The sequence below is a fragment of the Aethina tumida genome, chromosome 4 (genome assembly GCF_024364675.1).
Source record: "Aethina tumida isolate Nest 87 chromosome 4, icAetTumi1.1, whole genome shotgun sequence".
Classification (NCBI taxonomy): domain Eukaryota; kingdom Metazoa; phylum Arthropoda; class Insecta; order Coleoptera; family Nitidulidae; genus Aethina; species Aethina tumida.
The window spans coordinates 2,349,241-2,365,385 of NC_065438.1; the positions used below are offsets into that span (position 1 = coordinate 2,349,241).

Here is a 16,145-nt window from a genome sequence, read left to right on the forward strand (position 1 = left end):
GTTGTTATCAGTGTTGATGTGTCACTTGCCAAAAAATATTTTTATTTAAATATAATGTAGAGTCCTTAAAAACCAAACAGTTTTAATATTTTATTGTAACGAATGCCCAAAAATGGAAAACGCCGCAGACCAGAACAAGAAGGGCATGTTTGAAGACATGTCCAAAGATGAACTAATCAAAAAATGTAAGGGCTATTTAACAATTGCACAAAAAGCGAAATCAGCAAAGGATTCTTTAGTTGAAGAAAATAACGCTTTGAAAGCACAGCTTCAGAAGGTTGATGTGAAAGTGCAGGATGCCTCCCAAGAACTTATTGATAACCTTACCCAACAGAAGCTAACACTGATAACTTCCATTGAAGAACTGAAACAGAAAAATCAACATTTAGAAAACAATCTTAAGCAATATGAGGATAGTGCACAAAAACTTGATCAGTATGAAACTGAAAATGTGGCTTTAAAGAGGCAAAATGTGAGGTTAACCAAGGAGAATGAACAGCTACTTACAGATCTAGAGTCACTTGAAAAACAGATAGAACAACTGAAGCAGTTGGGTATGGTGCAGCAAACTCAACTCCTGGAATTGGAAAAGAATAAAACATTAATTGAAGAAAAGGGCATTGTTGATGCCAAAATGTCAGAGCTGCAAAGTATGTTAAGTATTAGTTTGGAGGAAATTAAAAAATTGCATGCAGAAAATAAAGTTGCTTTAGAAAAGGTTGATAACTTAAAATTAAATTTATCTGAAAAGGATAATAATATACTAACCATTAGTAAAGAATTGCAAACTAAATGTGATATTGTTAAGGCTTTAACAGAAGAATTGAATACATTAAAAGAGTATAAAGTGGAAACTAGTAATATTGTGGAAAGTTATAATAAGTTAAAATTAGAGTATACAGAATTAACTGAAAGTATTAAAAGTAAGGACAGTGTAAACCTAACAGACAGCGATAACTTACAAGAATTAAATAATAAACTTAAAGAAAAAGTTAAGTTATACCATTCCAAACTTGTTAAATTTGCTGGACAAGTAAAGGCTTTAAAAACTGATAAAAAGGATATATTAAATCTATTCATGAAGTACACAAATCAAGTGAAAATTTGGCAAGAACAATTGAATATTGTTGCGACAAAACTAGCAGAAGTTGAGACAGCATTGCTTCAAGAAAAAGAGGAAGCATCCAAGGAAAACATGAGACTCTCCAGTGAATTAGAAAAACTACAAGTTACCTACAATGAAAGTAAAAAACATCATGAAACTGAGCTTAAGAATGAGAAAGAAATGTTCAACAGTAAACTTAAGGAATATCAAGATTTAATTAAAAGTAATCAAGAAAAACCAGATATATCAGAAGATGCATTAACTGAATTGAAGGTATCACATGAAAAACTAGAATCAGAAAAGCAGACATTAATTTCAGAGCTGGAAAAATTAAAAGATGACAATAAAAAAATTCAGGAAGTAAACCTGAATGAAATTTCTCAATTGAAGGAAGTAATTCAAAGCCTGGAATTGGAGTTGGAGCATTCCAAGCAAACTGAGGCTCAACTTGCTGAAAAATCTAGTGAGGAAATCCTAAAACTGGTACAAGAAAACAAAGATCTGCTTTCCACCAACACAAGAATTCAGGAAGAACTGGACATTATTAATAGAATAAGATCACAAAATCAAGATCAAGAAACCCAAACTGACGCTGAACCGTTGCCTTCAAACGAATATGAAGAACAGATTCAACACCTCAAGAGGGAAAATAGTGAGTTGTTAAGGGAAATGAATGAAATGAACCAAGTTTTAAAGGAGAGAGGGGAGTCGATTTCCAAACTGGAGGCCCATTGTGAAGAAATACTCAAGAAACTGCAAGTTTATGAGACCCAGGCTAACAAAAATGTGGACAATATTTCCCAAAAGGATGAGCTAATACAGAAATTGACAAAAGAGATTGAAGATTTAAAGAATAATGGCAATTCTAGCCCAGAAAGTGATACAGTTACAGCTCTTAAGAATGAAATAGAGCACTTAAAGGAAAAGATCAACGCGAACATGGACACAAGTTATGCTGAAAGTGAAACAATGTCTACAAGTACCATCTCCAGAACAGATGAAGCAAATAGATTGAAAGACTTGGAGGGCTCCTGGGAAGAAAGATATGGCAAATTAAGGAATTTGGCCCTTAAACTCAAGGGAAGGGTGAGGGAATTAACCGGCGTTGTTGCTAAAGAACAACAAGAAAAGGAGGAACTACAGCAAAAACTGGCACAAAATATGAAAACAATTCAGACTCTTCAGAACCAAATAGATGATCTCCAGGACAAGCTGGAAATCAACAAGAAGCAAGCCAATCAGTATGCAGAAAGATTAAACAGTATTGCTACAGATATATCAAAGGATAAACAACAACTAGTGAGGAATGAAGAGACTATCTCCAAGTTAAGGCAAGAAATAGAACAGCACAAAACCGAAAAACAAACAACTGAGCAATGGAAGCTGGAAGTAAGTGCCAAAGTGAAGACGCTCAGGAAAGAAATAGAAGCCAACACTTTACTGAAAAAGGACTTCGAAGCCAGAATAGCGAAACTGAACAGCGACTTAGAAGCCAAGGAAGTCCAACTGAAAAACGAAATTGAAAGTCACAGGCAGACCAAAAATCAACTGGACCAATCAAACAACGAATGCAGGAAAAATTCCGTGCTGAATTTGGAGATGCAGGATTATGAGCGGAGCGTTAAAGATCTGTCGCAGAAGATCGACAAAAAGCAAGAGCAGATAACTAAACTGAAGAGTCAGGTGGAAACGCAGAAAAGCACGATCAGTGCCTTGAGGGAGCAGAATAAGATTCTAGAGGAGAAGGTTCAAAACGAGGAAAGCACGTTGTCCAGCGCTTCGACTGAAATCTTGTCGTACAAGAAGAAAATATCCGAGCTGGAGAACCTGGTTCAACAAAAGGAGGAGAAGGTGCACAGCGTGACGGATCTTCTGGAGTCGTCCAGGTCGGAGAACGAGGAACTGGCAACGGAACTGTCCAAGGTGATCGCCGAACATCAGAAAGCAGCCAACGCTGCCAAGAACGAAAAAGACCACTTGAGGAGTCAACTACTAGGTCTGCAGCAAAGCTTGAGGCAAACTCAAGACAGTTTGAAGCTGAAAGAGGACGAGCTGAAGTCCACGAACGCTGAATACGAAAGCTACAAAGTACGAGCCCAAAGTGTCCTTAGACAAAACCAAAACAGGGATGTCGGCCTTGAGGAAAAACTCAGCGAGGAAGTGACCACCCTTAAATCGCAGAATGATTTGTTAAATTCGCAGCTGAAGGAACTAACGTAAATTTTTAGGTACTTAATTTAATGGCTCGTAATTAAGCTTGTTGTTTTGCAGAGATAAGGCGGCGAATTTGGAGAAGACGTGCGAAAAACTGACGGGCGAAAAGGAGAACATGTTGAAGAAATACCAAGATTCTGAAGCTGAAGTTGAGGACCTTAAGAACCAGTTCGCCCAGTTATCCAACAAACACCAGAAAACGCTGGGTGAACACGCTGAAACCGTCCGTAGTCTCAAGGTATAAAAACCCCCCAATTAGTTTTTTCAAATAAATAAATTATAATAATAACTTAATAGGTACACGCAGAGACCCTAAGTCAGTGCTATCGCCAGCAAATCTCGGAGCAGGAAACGCGCCACAACCGCGAGATCGTGGAGCTCCAGAGCAAGCTGGAGAAGACGCCGGTGGCGGAGCCGCCTTTGCCGCCGCCCCCCACGATGCCCCGCGAGGAGGGCGAGGGCTCCGAAAGCATAGAGGGCACGAGCACGCCCAACGTGCAGCATCCCGTGCCGCTGGAACGGCTGCTGGGCGCCGACGTGGACCACGAGGTGCTGGGACTGAAGAAACAGTTGTCGGAGCAGGAGTCGAGGCTGGTTTACTTGACGGCGTTGCTGGCCGACACGGAGCAGGATCTGGCGAAGCACGTGCAGATGAACAAGATGCTGAAGGAGGAGATTAGGCGGCAGCAGCGGTCGGTCGAGAGGGAAAAGCACGCCGAAAATCTGGAGTATTTAAAGAATGTCGTGTTCAAGGTAATTGGTGTGGGTTTGGTACTTTAATTGGTTCAATTTTTCTTGATATTAATGGTGTTCAACAAATTTTAAACGATTAAGACATCATGAGACAAGGAAGAGAATGTAAAATATATTAATTGTCTTACAATAAGATGTATTTGAAAAAGTTTAAAATGAATTAAGATAAAAACATGTGTTCTACTCCCCCATTTATTTATTTATCTATTTATAATCAAATTAAAAGAATAAATAATTAACTTGTGCACTTTTTAAACTGTTTTCACTTCAAGATATGGGAGATAAGGAAGAAAATGAAGTGGAGCTCTTGCAGAATGAAAAACAAGGTATTTGTTTGATGTTCAACAACAAAGTATAATTGAACAAGTATACAATGACAAAATATAAATATAACATTCATATCATCTATATATTTATTGGCAAATTAATAAATAAGTAAATAATTTGAACAAATTTTTACTTTAAAAAATTCTAATGTAAATATTTGTACTAATTATTAAATTAATTATCAAATTCAATTTGTTACCAATTTGCAAAGGAATTTAAAGTGTTTTCAGTTCAACATTTGAGAAATAAAGAAGAAAATAAATGAAGAGTATCTAACAAGAAAACGACATATGTATATTTGATTTACAACAAATTATATTTAGAAAAATATCAATTAATCAAAATATATAAATTCGTATTCATAAATAAATAACTTGAAAAAACATTTTACTTGTAAATATTTCTTATCAAATTAATAACTTTTTAATAAATAAATTATGTATAATATTAAAAATAAATTATCATCACTTCAAAGATATGGGAGATAAAGAAGAAAATGAAGAATGATGGAAAACCTGTTTAATTTAGAATAAATTATGACTGAAAAAGTATATAATTTACATATTGATACACTATTTATAATTTTCATTTTACTAAATTTGATTGTAAATATTTCTTATTTGACTAATCATTGAAGTAATTTATAATAAATGAATTAGACATGAATAATACATTTGTACTTATCACAGCAATAGTTTCAAACGCAATTTGTTTACATTTGCCTGAGGTATTTAAATTGCTGTCAGTTCATAATATGGAAGATAAGGAAGAAAATGAAATGAAATATTTGTAGAATAAAAAGTATTTGTTGTCTATTTCACTTGTAATGAATTGTAATTTAAAAATTAAATGAATTAAATGGATGGACCTCCTACATTAATTTTATGGGCAAAATTGAAAAAATAAAGTTATTTGTATAAATATTTCAATTTACTGTCGTTCATTGTAGAAATTTCTTATTAAACTAATCATTAGGTTAATTACTTATTAATAAATAAATCAGAAATTGAAAATAATTATTATAATGTTCAAGATATATGAAAGATTAGGAAGATTATTATTTATATTTAATATTTAAATTGTTTTTACTTTAAAATATGGGAGGAAAGGAAAAAATGAAAAAGAACACCATTTATTGGCAAATTAGAAAATTAAATAAGTACAATTGAAAATTAGTTTTACAGTTGTTGTCATTATATTTTCAAATAAAATTAATTAACGCATTTAGGGAGGAATTTGAATTGTCCGCTTTTATGTGCCGTCCAAAATAGTAAAATTTGTTCTTGGTTTCAGTTCGTAACGTTGAACAGCGGCGACGAACGATCCCGCCTCGTGCCAGTATTAAACACAATATTGAAGCTGAGCCCGGAAGAGACTCAGAAGCTGAGCACCGTGGCCAGAGGAGAGCCGGGCCTGCGAGGATGGTCGAATTATCTTCCGACATGGTCGTCACCGGCCAAACCCCAATAATTTTAATATCGTTATTGTACATATTCCTATATAAGTTAATAAATTATCATTATTTAACAAGTCGAGTGTATTAATTTTCGAGTCGAATTTCCCGCGTCCGTTCATCCCCAAAACGTCACATCCCCCGCGATTTATCGCGAAATGCCATTGGCCGCGTATTTATAACCTCGGACCCCTTTTGGAGCGTTCGCGAATTTATTTACGGATTGTTAACGCCTGGTTTGGCTTCGTTTGTTTTGAACCGGCGTTTTTGTGGGTGACGGGACGTGTTAGAATCAAAAAGGCATATAAAGTTGTTGAAATAACAAAATTCGTTAATCAATACATCATCCCCTCCAAACGCCTTCCCCTACCGTTTCCGTTTGTCTGCAGCTTGTGGAGATCTCTCGTTTTCCTCGTCCTCTTGCTGTGCTTTCCGAAGGTAAGTGGTGCTGTCCGAGGTTTTCGACCAATATCTAAGTTTATCCGGGCGGATATGGGCCATCGTGGCCGCTAAATAGACTTAAATTATTCCAACGACGCGATTATCTAGTTGGTTTTGATAGATTCAATTGTGTTTGACATTTTACGACAAAATTGACGGCCGGTGAAGTTTGCACAAACTGTCGGCACGACTTTCTCCTCATTTTATTTATAGCATTCGGTGTATTTACTACTGCTATCAGGTAATTCATTTGATTATTACTGCTTTTCAGTAAATTACGCGAATTTAAACGAAAGTCTGCTTTTTGCAATATTAATTGGGTGTTGTTTAAGTCGAACGAGTCGGTTTAATTGTCACCAAGATTTAAATTCAATTAAGCCGGTTGCCGCAAATTAATTTATTATATTTTATTAATTTTCCTGTGCTTGACCTGTCCCAAGTATGGCGGTCGACTCGAATAAATCGACCGGCATGTAATTGATCCGATTTTGTTAAGTGCAGCCGTTTGTCCATTAATAAAAAGGTAATTTTGAAAATTTTCAATTAATTGTCAATATTGCATCACAATATGGCGGACGTCAGAATTGTTTTCGGCTTATTCAAGTTAAACAATTAGATAAAATTATTCTGTGAATTCTGACAAGCACAGTGACAAGTGAGTAAGCCAGACAGTATTATTCGTACACCAGTTTAGAGTGTCACTTTGATACGCACTAATTTATTCCCTTACAGGAGGTGCAAAGCAATCCAAAATGGGCAAAGAAAAAATCCATATCAACATCGTGGTCATTGGCCATGTAGACTCCGGCAAGTCCACCTCTACGGGCCACTTGATCTACAAGTGTGGTGGCATCGACAAGAGAACCATTGAGAAGTTCGAGAAGGAGGCCCAGGAAATGGGCAAGGGCTCCTTCAAGTACGCCTGGGTTTTGGACAAGCTAAAGGCTGAACGTGAGCGCGGCATCACCATCGACATAGCCCTGTGGAAGTTTGAGACAGCCAAGTACTACGTAACCATCATTGATGCCCCAGGTCACAGGGACTTCATCAAGAACATGATCACCGGCACCTCGCAGGCCGATTGCGCTGTATTGATCGTCGCTGCGGGCACCGGCGAGTTCGAGGCCGGCATCTCCAAGAACGGACAGACCCGCGAACACGCCCTCCTCGCCTTCACTTTGGGCGTCAAACAGCTGATCGTCGGAGTCAACAAGATGGACTCCACTGAGCCGCCCTATTCCGAGACTAGATTCGAGGAGATCAAAAAGGAGGTGTCCTCGTACATCAAGAAGATCGGCTACAATCCGGCCGCCGTTGCTTTCGTACCAATATCCGGATGGCACGGGGATAACATGCTCGAGTCCTCCGACAAGATGCCGTGGTTCAAGGGGTGGAGCATCGAGCGCAAAGAGGGGAAAGCCGATGGCAAGACACTTATCGAAGCTTTGGACGCCATTCTGCCACCCTCTCGTCCCACTGAGAAGCCCCTGCGTCTTCCCCTGCAGGTAAAATATATTATTAATGTACAAGGGGACACCTAACTGTGGTGGTTTTGTTGCAGGATGTGTACAAGATCGGCGGCATCGGAACGGTACCGGTCGGCAGAGTCGAGACCGGCGTCCTGAAGCCCGGCATGGTGGTAACTTTCGCCCCGGTGGGCCTCACCACCGAAGTAAAGTCGGTGGAGATGCACCACGAGGCCCTGGCCGAAGCCGTGCCCGGCGACAACGTCGGCTTCAACGTCAAGAACGTCTCCGTGAAGGAGCTGCGTCGCGGCTACGTCGCCGGCGACTCCAAGAACAACCCGCCCAGAGGCGCGTCCGACTTCATGGCCCAGGTGATCGTCCTCAACCACCCCGGACAAATCGCCAACGGCTACACTCCGGTCTTGGACTGTCACACCGCCCACATCGCCTGCAAGTTTGCGGAGATCAAGGAGAAATGCGACCGCCGTACCGGCAAAACCACGGAGGAGAATCCGAAGGCTATCAAGTCCGGGGACGCGGCCATCGTCAACTTGGTGCCGTCCAAGCCGATGTGTGTCGAATCTTTCCAGGAGTTCCCGCCGTTGGGCCGCTTCGCCGTGCGCGACATGCGTCAGACCGTTGCCGTCGGTGTCATAAAATCCGTCAACTTTAAAGACACTGCCGGTAAAGTAACAAAGGCCGCCGAGAAAGCCCAAAAAAAGAAATAACTAGGCATAGCCAAGTGTTCTGCCACATGCCCCAAGAAAATCTTCATCACTCATTATTACTTGTTGTTCTCTAGGTGGCTTCAGCAGAATTATTTTCATCGAAAGGAGTTTAGAAGGAAAAATTATATTGTTCGTTTTTTAGGTTTTTTTTTTAATTTGTTGAATTACAGTTTATGTTTCTCTAATTTTATTACTGGAAAGGCATTTCAGTTAGGGTAAGAGTTTTTGTTGAATATTTGTTAATTTTTGTTATGATGAATGATAGACTTGAACTACATGTATAATGAAAAAGCTTCAATAAATAATCAATAAAGAAGCATTTAAACGTACACCAATGTTTTATTTTTACCACAATCTAATTAAATAACAAAAATATACGACTTGCACAACATAAAGTAAGTTACACGTTTTGAGGCCCGGGCCGTAATTTATTAGTCAAAATGGGACCTCAATTTATTGATTTCTCGCAGGAAATCCCTTCCCCCTAAAAGTGGCATTTACGGGCGTATTGGGGTAGGACCTAGACATGCGTAACAGGAAAGCTATTAAGATAAATACGCCCCACCCTTGCCCCTGAAGATTTCAAATTTACTACAATGTAATTCAACAATAAATTATTATATCTTTTGTGTTATACCCTTACACATACTTTTATTTTTTAACTACTTATTTGTTTTTTCAATTTATTTTACTCAGATTTATTAATTATTGGAATCGAAATATTTGGGATTTTTTGAATTGCCTCGCCATCTTTCGGTCAATATAAATATCTAAAATTCGATGTTCAGCGAAATCAAAAAACATTTTCAAGATTCCCATAGACAACCTAGATTCCGGATCTGCCAACTTAATTTGAGTTAAAAGTGAGAAATAACAAATTGAATTAAACAAAACTATATATTTTCTTATAAGGAATAACTTTTTCATTTATTCAAATATTTATATATGTTAGAGACTGAACATTTTAAATAGATTATGAAACGAATAATAAATAAACGAAAAAAAAATTATAAAATTCTGTATCATGTAATTTTGCTATAATGTTTTATCAATTTTTGTATTGATATTGATTGCTCACAGTTTCCAACACTGTCATCACCTCTGATTGGATTTCATAACCTCAATTACAAATCATGAATTATATAAAATCTTTTAACAAATTATTAACAAACACTTTACCTACTAGTCAAAATGTAAGTGCGTAAATAAAATCTATTCATTGTATGTTATGTGAATTATTATTTTAGTTCCAACAAGTGAGGACTAAATACATTAACAAATGGATGATAAGGGATGTAAAAAGAAGGAAACTGACCACTGAGTTGGCTCCAGAGCGTTTAAGAATAAATTCTCTGAGAAAGAACTCGATTTTGCCACCAGAACTTAGGGAAATTGCAGATGCTGAAATCGCAGCGATGCCCAAAGATTCTACATTGTTGAGATGTGCCAAACGTTGTGTTATTACATCCAGACCTAGGGGTGTTGTTCACCAATTCAGGCTTAGCAGAATAGTCTTTAGGCATTTGGCTGACTATAATAAGCTGTCTGGTTGTCAAAGAGCCATGTGGTAATTGTGGTGTTATTAATTTTATTAGAAGTTAGAAATAAATTTGTTAAATTATACTTTTTATTTATTTTTTTTTTAATTCCTATGATAGCATGGACAAGACAATTTATCTTATAAAGATTGTGACACATTTAGGAAAGATAGATGTATAAATATTTAGTTTACAGACAGTGATTAAGTACTTGGAATCAATGCAAAGTTTAAATTGATATCAAATATTAAAATTGTACTGCAAAATACATTTAATGTTATATCAACAAAAAGATTATCTTCTAGTTGGTAAAAATAAACTAGTAACAGGCATCTCAACAATCAAATTGTATCTGTAATATATTTATAATAACAGTAAGTATGTATTATACTTTCAAGATAAAGTATTTAAAAGTTCTGCATTTATGTAGATATTTGAACAAATATAATTAGAGCCCAATAACTGCCTAAAATAAAGGACAATTGTTCTTAAAAAAACTTTATTCTTAAATTAAAACAGTTAAGTCTTAACTTAATCGAAAAGTCCAAGACCCATGTCGTCGTCAGACTCTTCAGGTTCTTCTTCCTTCTTCTTCTCCTCCTTGGCGGGAGCGGCGGCGGCTGGGGCACCGGCAGCTGGAGCGGCAGCTCCGCCAGCTGGTGCAGCACCAACTCCAGAACCGATCTTGGTGATCAATTCCTTGATGTTTACACCTTCCAAAGCTTTGGCGAAGAGTCCAGGCCAGTAGGGCTCGACCTCCACATTGGCGGCTTTCAAGATGGTTTGGAGTTTTTCACCCTACAATTATATTAGATTATATTAACACTTATGAATCTTGTTGGACGCGACCTAACCTCAACACCCACTGTTTACAAATTTAAATTAATTTTACAAAAAATTATAAATTATATTAACGAATTAGAACAAAAAACATTAATTATTTGGTGGTAGCGGGTGTACAAAAAAAGGATGATTCGAATTTACGCAGATAAAGTCGGATTTAAACAACACTTAACCTATCACAGAAACGTAAAAAAAGCATGTTTTTACTTACGGTGACGGCGATATCGTCGTCAGCGAGAATCAAAGCGGAGTATACGCAAGCCAATTCAGCTTTGGATGCCATTTTCTTTGTTTTTTATTTGATAACTTTCGTGCAAGTCGCCAAACGGGCCTTAGCTCTGCTGAGAACAAGCACTCGTCACTGTTCTAAACGGAAAGAAACTTTTCTGCTAGTGCGCCAACACTTGTTTCCGAGATCAAATGCTGCCAACTTTATTTCATATCCAATACGAGGGTGTGTTTCCATGTAACATGTGAAACGATTTTATTAACATTTTTATGTAATAATGAGTTATTACTTATGAAAATAACAATTTGATAACAAAAGTGAGAAATTTATTTAATAATAATTAAAAAGTAATACTTGAAGTTGAGTAGAATAGGGTTTTTGTTATTGTATCTGTGAAACTACCTTAACTGGAATTTTTTGCGCACAAGTAAACATTTGCACTGTGATGAACCCTTATATAAGATATTAGGAAATAAATTAAAAGTAATAACCGCATAAATATGTAACAATATTAATGAAGTTCAGTTAAAAGTATGTGCAATCTCACCTACTATCATTATTTTTAGAATGACCTCTATATTCAAGGGCCTTTTGCCCAAAGGAAAGACTGTCCTCTCAACCGAAAATCGTCTAACGACTTTAGTACGGTACAACCATGACCTAAACAGACCAACTCACAAGGTGAATAACTTGGAGAAGCGCTTCCTGGTCTGGACAGGTAAATACAAAAGTGTTGATGAGGTACCAGACCGTGTAAACCAGAATGTAGTCGAAAGGGCCAGAAACAGGATGAGAATTAGGATTGCTAATTACATGATGGCTGCAACTGTTATTGGTTGTATCCTAATGGTTTACAGTGGGAAAAGGGCTGCCCAAAAGGGTGAATCTGTTGCAAAGCAAAATTTGGAGTGGCATAAGTCAATGAGAGCTGAATAACTTTTTTCTTATAATCCTGTTAATTGATATTAAAGAATAGAAATATTATATATAAAATGTGATTTGCTTTAGTTTTATTGTGTATGATTATGAAATAAAGAAAATATTATAATCTTGTTGAGATCACTTACCTCTCAATTAAAACATTATGGTTGACGTTTTCAAATCATTCAGAATGATTCATTCATTAATTAGATATGAGAATCATGTTAGGAGTCAGGAGATGCACATACACACTATTTATTTATTTATTAAGGTACAAAACATAATCTTGAATGTTTCTGGTCTCTCCCTTGAAACAATGACTTGGGTTCATTTTCAATTGTGTCCCACTGGATCTTTCCCAATCATTGGGATGTATAAAAACATCCCTTATCTATGAGACGCCCCATTATGATGTATTATTATAGAATTTGAATAATATATTAAAATTGAAAAATGCGTGCTGCCAAAATGAAAACTATAATTTCCCTTCCTCTGTCACTTTTCGTAGTTTTCGTTTAAAATGTGTGGTTAGCTTTTTTTTAATATGAGTAATACTATTATCTACAATTTATAATGAAATTAGAACATTACATGGCGAAAGATAAAGTAACTAAAAACCATTTCAACTCATTAAAGTTTAATTGGTGGCCTAATTATTAATGGAACAAGCCTGCAATAAGGTGATTCACAGTTTAAATGAACGTAACAAATAGTAATATTAGGGCACTTTATACAATGATCTCAGACAGATAACATTTATTATTAACGTTCCCGAATGTACAATACCAAAAATGGCTAAGTCAACATATAGGTATGTTATCAATATCAAGTTTTCAAGTCATATAAAGTAACTTTCTAGCAAAGTGGATGAGTATGGTTTTGAAAGGCCCCCTAGCTTTAACTATGATGTATATGATACCTTTATGTCCAAATACATTAGGATACTTACAAGAAGATCTCAGCGATGGAGTACTTTAAAAGGTGACAAATATAAGAAGACCAGAACTTTGAAAAGGTTTGTAAGAAAAGGAATACCAGCAGATCATAGAGTGGCAGCTTGGATGTCCATTTCTGGGGCATTAGAACTTAAGGACACCAGTCAGAAAAGTTATGCACAGTTGAAGAAGAATTTTACTAATCAACATGTGTTGGAAAGTATTAAAGTGGATTTGCCCAGAACATTTCCAGATAATATTTACTTTACAAACCATGAATACCTTCCTAGTCATTTATACAATGTATTGGCAACATTTGGCCACCAAAACACTGATGTAGGTTATTGCCAAGGCTTGAATTACATAGCTGGTTTGTTGTTGTTGGTAACCAAAGATGAAGAATGTTCTTATTGGCTATTAAAATGTTTAGTAGAGAAAATACTTCCCCCATATTATATAGTCACTATGTCAGGATTATTGACTGATTTGGATGTGCTCAATGAGTTGGTACGTGTCTCAGAACCACAAATCTTTCACCATGTGCACAAAATAGGCATGCCTTGGGCCATGGGTATTACAAAGTGGTTTGTGTGTGTTTATTCTGAGGTGCTGCCTACTGAAACTGTACTGAGGATTTGGGACTGTTTGTTTTATGAAGGTTCTAAAATCTTATTTAGAGTAGCTATTACTCTGATCAAATTGCACAAGCAGGATATATTGCAAACCAAGGATCTTGGTGACCTGATTACATGTTTTAAAAACATGAGGAATCATGAACATGTTATAGATTGTCATCAGTTTATGGAGGTACATACATTTAATTAAACCTTTGACTGTTAATAATTTAGAGATTGTTTTAGGATGTGTTTTCACTGTCAGGAAATATATCTAATTCTAAGATAGAAAAGCTTAGGAAAAGGTTTGAAAAGAAGGAACAAAGTTGAACAAAAGACATTTTCTAGTCATTTAAGTTTTATTGATTTCCTTTTTTATACTACTATATACACTCTATTATTAAATATATACATTGCAAATTATCTGGTGTGTTTTTCCAAGTAATCTTTTGCTTCGTTTATCTTTGATGCCAAATATGGTGACCCACCTCTATCTGGATGATTTACTGCCATAACCCTTTTAAAGGCTTCCCTTATTTTCGCTTTGTTAGCCGTAGGTGATACGCCTGTTGATAACAACAAATTAGAAGTCAGTATTATTATAAAACCAGCATTCCTAACCTAAAATTAAAGAAGCCTCCTTCCTGCTCATTTTAGATTCAAATCCGCCTTTGTAATATTTAGAATTAGCCATAGATTCAGCATCAAATTTTGGTAGATTTTTCATTGCTTCATTCACCGTTTTTGTAACATTGGGCAGTTGTCTGACTGCATATCGGCCTGCAAAACCAACAGCAGCCAAACCCAGTCCTGCTAATATAATCCCGTTCTGTAAGTAAGTTTTTAATCACTACCACTTTAAATTAATAACTATTTTGAGCTACATACCATCTTCAAAGGATTAGGTCGCATTTATTTACAATGTGAGATTTTGAACTAAATGACATTTAATTTGACGAACATTGTTACCAACTGTAAGAATTTTACGGATGATTTAAATATCTGTGCAACAAATTCCTTCGGCTTCAATAATAAAATTGCATGAATTGTTTTCCAAATGTGGACTAAAAATTATTTCAAATTGCCTTATATAAGTACCCTCAAATCGTGTTAAGTTAAATCTGCAATTTACTAAGTTGGTCCATGATAAACCTAAACCAGGGACAGTTTCTGAGGTATTTAAATTGTCTGTTACCTAAAATTAATTCTGTTCCAAATAACTGGAAATACAAATGGCTTGTAACACTTACATGATTAACACAAACAATACAAATGTTAAAAGATTTTGATAGTTGATTTAATTTAGTTACAATGTCTATGAATTGTTGGGTTCGGTTAGTGTAAACAACATCCTCTTCTTCTGTCCTGAAGATTCCAGCTATTGAATCAATAATAATCAAACCCACATCATTATATGTTAAAAAATTGGGCAGCAAAACATGTAAGGTTTTCTTTATTTGACTGTAATTGGAAATGTGTTGTAGGAAAACATTTTTTTGTAAATCAATATCAATATTATATTTCTCCTTATAGCATTCAACAAGTTCATTAAATCTAAATGAAGGAAAAGGTTTTTCTGTGTTTATATACACAACACCTAAAAATTATTAATTGCAGAAAATGTATCTTGTAGGAATTAAACATTACCTCTTTGTTTGCCATTTAAATGCAGAGGAAGTTGACACATTATTGATAATTGTAAACAAAGTTGTGTTTTGCCAACGCCAGAACACCCTACTATTTCATTAATGCCATTGAATGGTATTCCTCCTTTTGTAATAAAATCAATGGCCTTACAACCTGTAGAAAGTTTTTCCCACTCAGGTAAGTCAAAAGCTGTTACAAATTTTGGACCTATTACAGCTGATGTTTTCTTTATGATGTCCTCTAAGTTCTTGTATGGTAAATTAGTTAGGGCGTGTAGATCTCTGATTGGAGTATTTATAATAAAATCTAGACTTGGTATATTGGCTTAAAAATACTTTTTATAATGGTAATGTAAACGTTTAAGTAGTTAAACTTACATAAACGTAAAACTTCATATTCATCTGGAGACAGCACTTTTTCAAGTTTCTTTAACATTTTATATATATCCAAGCCTTCATCTAGGATATTATTGTTCTGTATAGACTAAATTCAATCTAAGGAATAAAGTAAAAGATGAAATGTTTTGTTTGTTGTTGCAGTAAACATTCATTTCGACTTTTATCGAATACCAACTTACATAGAATTTAAATAAAAATATGGGTAACCTTGTAACTCCGACACCCACCGTATTTTGGGTTGCATACTTAATCATAATTTATTAAAATATAGTTGCTAATTGTTTTTATTAATATTTAAAACGTTAAATATCATATTTAATGGTATTTAAATTTGGTGTGTATCATCTTAAAATATTTAATTCAATCCAATAAACTTCTCCCATAATGATTCCGGGGGAACCCCTCTTTTACTCGAGCTGTGTTCTTCAAAATTAACTATTTTTTAAAACTATTATATAATAAGAAGCCTGACGAAAACTAGAAAATTAAAGGATAAAAGTCAAGAACAGCAGAGCAAAGAAGGGAATTAATGA

General features: G+C 35.7%; 7 protein-coding genes across 11 annotated transcripts; 5 read left to right on the forward strand and 2 right to left on the reverse strand.

Moving 5' to 3' along the window:
- Positions 1-11: 11 nt before the first annotated feature.
- On the forward strand, positions 12-5,929 carry LOC109598326 (GRIP and coiled-coil domain-containing protein 2). Its single transcript, XM_020014210.2, has 4 exons — positions 12-3,321; positions 3,377-3,557; positions 3,617-4,072; positions 5,693-5,929. Exons 1-4 carry the CDS (start codon positions 113-115, stop codon positions 5,867-5,869), a joined length of 4,023 nt encoding a protein of 1,340 aa, XP_019869769.1. The 5' UTR covers positions 12-112; the 3' UTR covers positions 5,870-5,929.
- Positions 5,930-6,174: 245 nt separating this feature from the next.
- LOC109598360 (elongation factor 1-alpha-like) lies at positions 6,175-8,816 on the forward strand. 2 transcript variants are annotated; one of them, XM_020014252.2, is made up of 3 exons: positions 6,175-6,290; positions 7,026-7,798; positions 7,855-8,816. In XM_020014252.2, the coding sequence occupies exons 2-3, from the start codon at positions 7,046-7,048 to the stop codon at positions 8,485-8,487; spliced, it is 1,386 nt and encodes a 461-aa protein (XP_019869811.2). In that variant the 5' UTR covers positions 6,175-6,290; positions 7,026-7,045; the 3' UTR covers positions 8,488-8,816. The 2 variants fall into 2 exon arrangements, with proteins under 2 accessions (XP_019869811.2, XP_049821852.1); XM_049965895.1 differs by lacking the exon at positions 6,175-6,290 and adding an exon at positions 6,356-6,534.
- A 746-nt stretch (positions 8,817-9,562) lies between these two features.
- LOC109598352 (28S ribosomal protein S14, mitochondrial) lies at positions 9,563-10,110 on the forward strand. Its single transcript, XM_020014245.2, has 2 exons — positions 9,563-9,680; positions 9,735-10,110. Exons 1-2 carry the CDS (start codon positions 9,621-9,623, stop codon positions 10,056-10,058), a joined length of 384 nt encoding a protein of 127 aa, XP_019869804.1. The 5' UTR covers positions 9,563-9,620; the 3' UTR covers positions 10,059-10,110.
- A 397-nt stretch (positions 10,111-10,507) lies between these two features.
- Positions 10,508-11,255, reverse strand: LOC109598332 (60S acidic ribosomal protein P1). The gene is made up of 2 exons (XM_020014219.2): positions 11,080-11,255; positions 10,508-10,823 (listed from the first exon to the last, which is right to left on the reverse strand). The coding sequence occupies exons 1-2, from the start codon at positions 11,149-11,151 to the stop codon at positions 10,557-10,559; spliced, it is 339 nt and encodes a 112-aa protein (XP_019869778.1). The 5' UTR covers positions 11,152-11,255; the 3' UTR covers positions 10,508-10,556.
- A 38-nt stretch (positions 11,256-11,293) lies between these two features.
- On the forward strand, positions 11,294-12,149 carry LOC109598331 (UPF0389 protein CG9231). Of its 3 annotated transcripts, none has more exons than XM_049965885.1 (2): positions 11,294-11,414; positions 11,664-12,149. In XM_049965885.1, exon 2 carries the CDS (start codon positions 11,665-11,667, stop codon positions 12,031-12,033), a length of 369 nt encoding a protein of 122 aa, XP_049821842.1. In that variant the 5' UTR covers positions 11,294-11,414; position 11,664; the 3' UTR covers positions 12,034-12,149. The 3 variants fall into 3 exon arrangements, with proteins under 3 accessions (XP_049821842.1, XP_019869777.1, XP_049821843.1); XM_020014218.2 differs by lacking the exon at positions 11,294-11,414 and adding an exon at positions 11,425-11,580; XM_049965886.1 differs by lacking the exon at positions 11,294-11,414 and adding an exon at positions 11,500-11,599.
- A 153-nt stretch (positions 12,150-12,302) lies between these two features.
- Positions 12,303-13,990, forward strand: LOC109598333 (growth hormone-regulated TBC protein 1-A-like). Its single transcript, XM_020014220.2, has 3 exons — positions 12,303-12,829; positions 12,878-13,760; positions 13,814-13,990. Exons 1-3 carry the CDS (start codon positions 12,810-12,812, stop codon positions 13,895-13,897), a joined length of 987 nt encoding a protein of 328 aa, XP_019869779.2. The 5' UTR covers positions 12,303-12,809; the 3' UTR covers positions 13,898-13,990.
- Positions 13,908-15,764, reverse strand: LOC109598334 (mitochondrial import inner membrane translocase subunit TIM14). 2 transcript variants are annotated; one of them, XR_007547783.1, is made up of 5 exons: positions 15,592-15,764; positions 15,215-15,538; positions 14,818-15,164; positions 14,456-14,762; positions 14,257-14,396 (listed from the first exon to the last, which is right to left on the reverse strand). XR_007547783.1 is itself a non-coding variant. In XM_020014223.2 (3 exons), the coding sequence occupies exons 1-3, from the start codon at positions 14,477-14,479 to the stop codon at positions 13,988-13,990; spliced, it is 378 nt and encodes a 125-aa protein (XP_019869782.1). In that variant the 5' UTR covers positions 14,480-14,607; the 3' UTR covers positions 13,908-13,987. The 2 variants fall into 2 exon arrangements, 1 of the variants encoding a protein (XP_019869782.1); XM_020014223.2 differs by lacking the exons at positions 14,818-15,164; positions 15,215-15,538; positions 15,592-15,764 and adding an exon at positions 13,908-14,133 and having other exon boundaries at positions 14,189-14,396; positions 14,456-14,607.
- Positions 15,765-16,145: the final 381 nt, after the last annotated feature.

Excerpts from the sequence above, each read along its gene's own strand:
- LOC109598326 (XM_020014210.2), top strand. The coding sequence starts at position 113 with ATGGAAAACGCCGCAGACCAGAACAAGAAGGGCATGTTTGAAGACATG. Across the intron at positions 3,558-3,616 it reads AAACCGTCCGTAGTCTCAAG|GTACACGCAGAGACCCTAAG; the intron begins GTATAAAAACCC and ends ATAACTTAATAG. Across the intron at positions 4,073-5,692 it reads TAAAGAATGTCGTGTTCAAG|TTCGTAACGTTGAACAGCGG; the intron begins GTAATTGGTGTG and ends TCTTGGTTTCAG.
- LOC109598360 (XM_020014252.2), top strand. The coding sequence starts at position 7,046 with ATGGGCAAAGAAAAAATCCATATCAACATCGTGGTCATTGGCCATGTA. Across the intron at positions 7,799-7,854 it reads CCCTGCGTCTTCCCCTGCAG|GATGTGTACAAGATCGGCGG; the intron begins GTAAAATATATT and ends GTTTTGTTGCAG.
- LOC109598352 (XM_020014245.2), top strand. The coding sequence starts at position 9,621 with ATGAATTATATAAAATCTTTTAACAAATTATTAACAAACACTTTACCT. Across the intron at positions 9,681-9,734 it reads CTTTACCTACTAGTCAAAAT|TTCCAACAAGTGAGGACTAA; the intron begins GTAAGTGCGTAA and ends TTATTATTTTAG.
- LOC109598332 (XM_020014219.2), bottom strand. The coding sequence starts at position 11,151 with ATGGCATCCAAAGCTGAATTGGCTTGCGTATACTCCGCTTTGATTCTC. Across the intron at positions 10,824-11,079 it reads ACGACGATATCGCCGTCACC|GGTGAAAAACTCCAAACCAT; the intron begins GTAAGTAAAAAC and ends ATATAATTGTAG.
- LOC109598331 (XM_049965885.1), top strand. The coding sequence starts at position 11,665 with ATGACCTCTATATTCAAGGGCCTTTTGCCCAAAGGAAAGACTGTCCTC.
- LOC109598333 (XM_020014220.2), top strand. The coding sequence starts at position 12,810 with ATGGCTAAGTCAACATATAG. Across the intron at positions 12,830-12,877 it reads ATGGCTAAGTCAACATATAG|CAAAGTGGATGAGTATGGTT; the intron begins GTATGTTATCAA and ends GTAACTTTCTAG. Across the intron at positions 13,761-13,813 it reads ATTGTCATCAGTTTATGGAG|GATGTGTTTTCACTGTCAGG; the intron begins GTACATACATTT and ends AGATTGTTTTAG.
- LOC109598334 (XM_020014223.2), bottom strand. The coding sequence starts at position 14,479 with ATGCGACCTAATCCTTTGAAGATG. Across the intron at positions 14,397-14,455 it reads GACCTAATCCTTTGAAGATG|AACGGGATTATATTAGCAGG; the intron begins GTATGTAGCTCA and ends ACTTACTTACAG. Across the intron at positions 14,134-14,188 it reads GGAGGCTTCTTTAATTTTAG|GCGTATCACCTACGGCTAAC; the intron begins GTTAGGAATGCT and ends TGTTATCAACAG.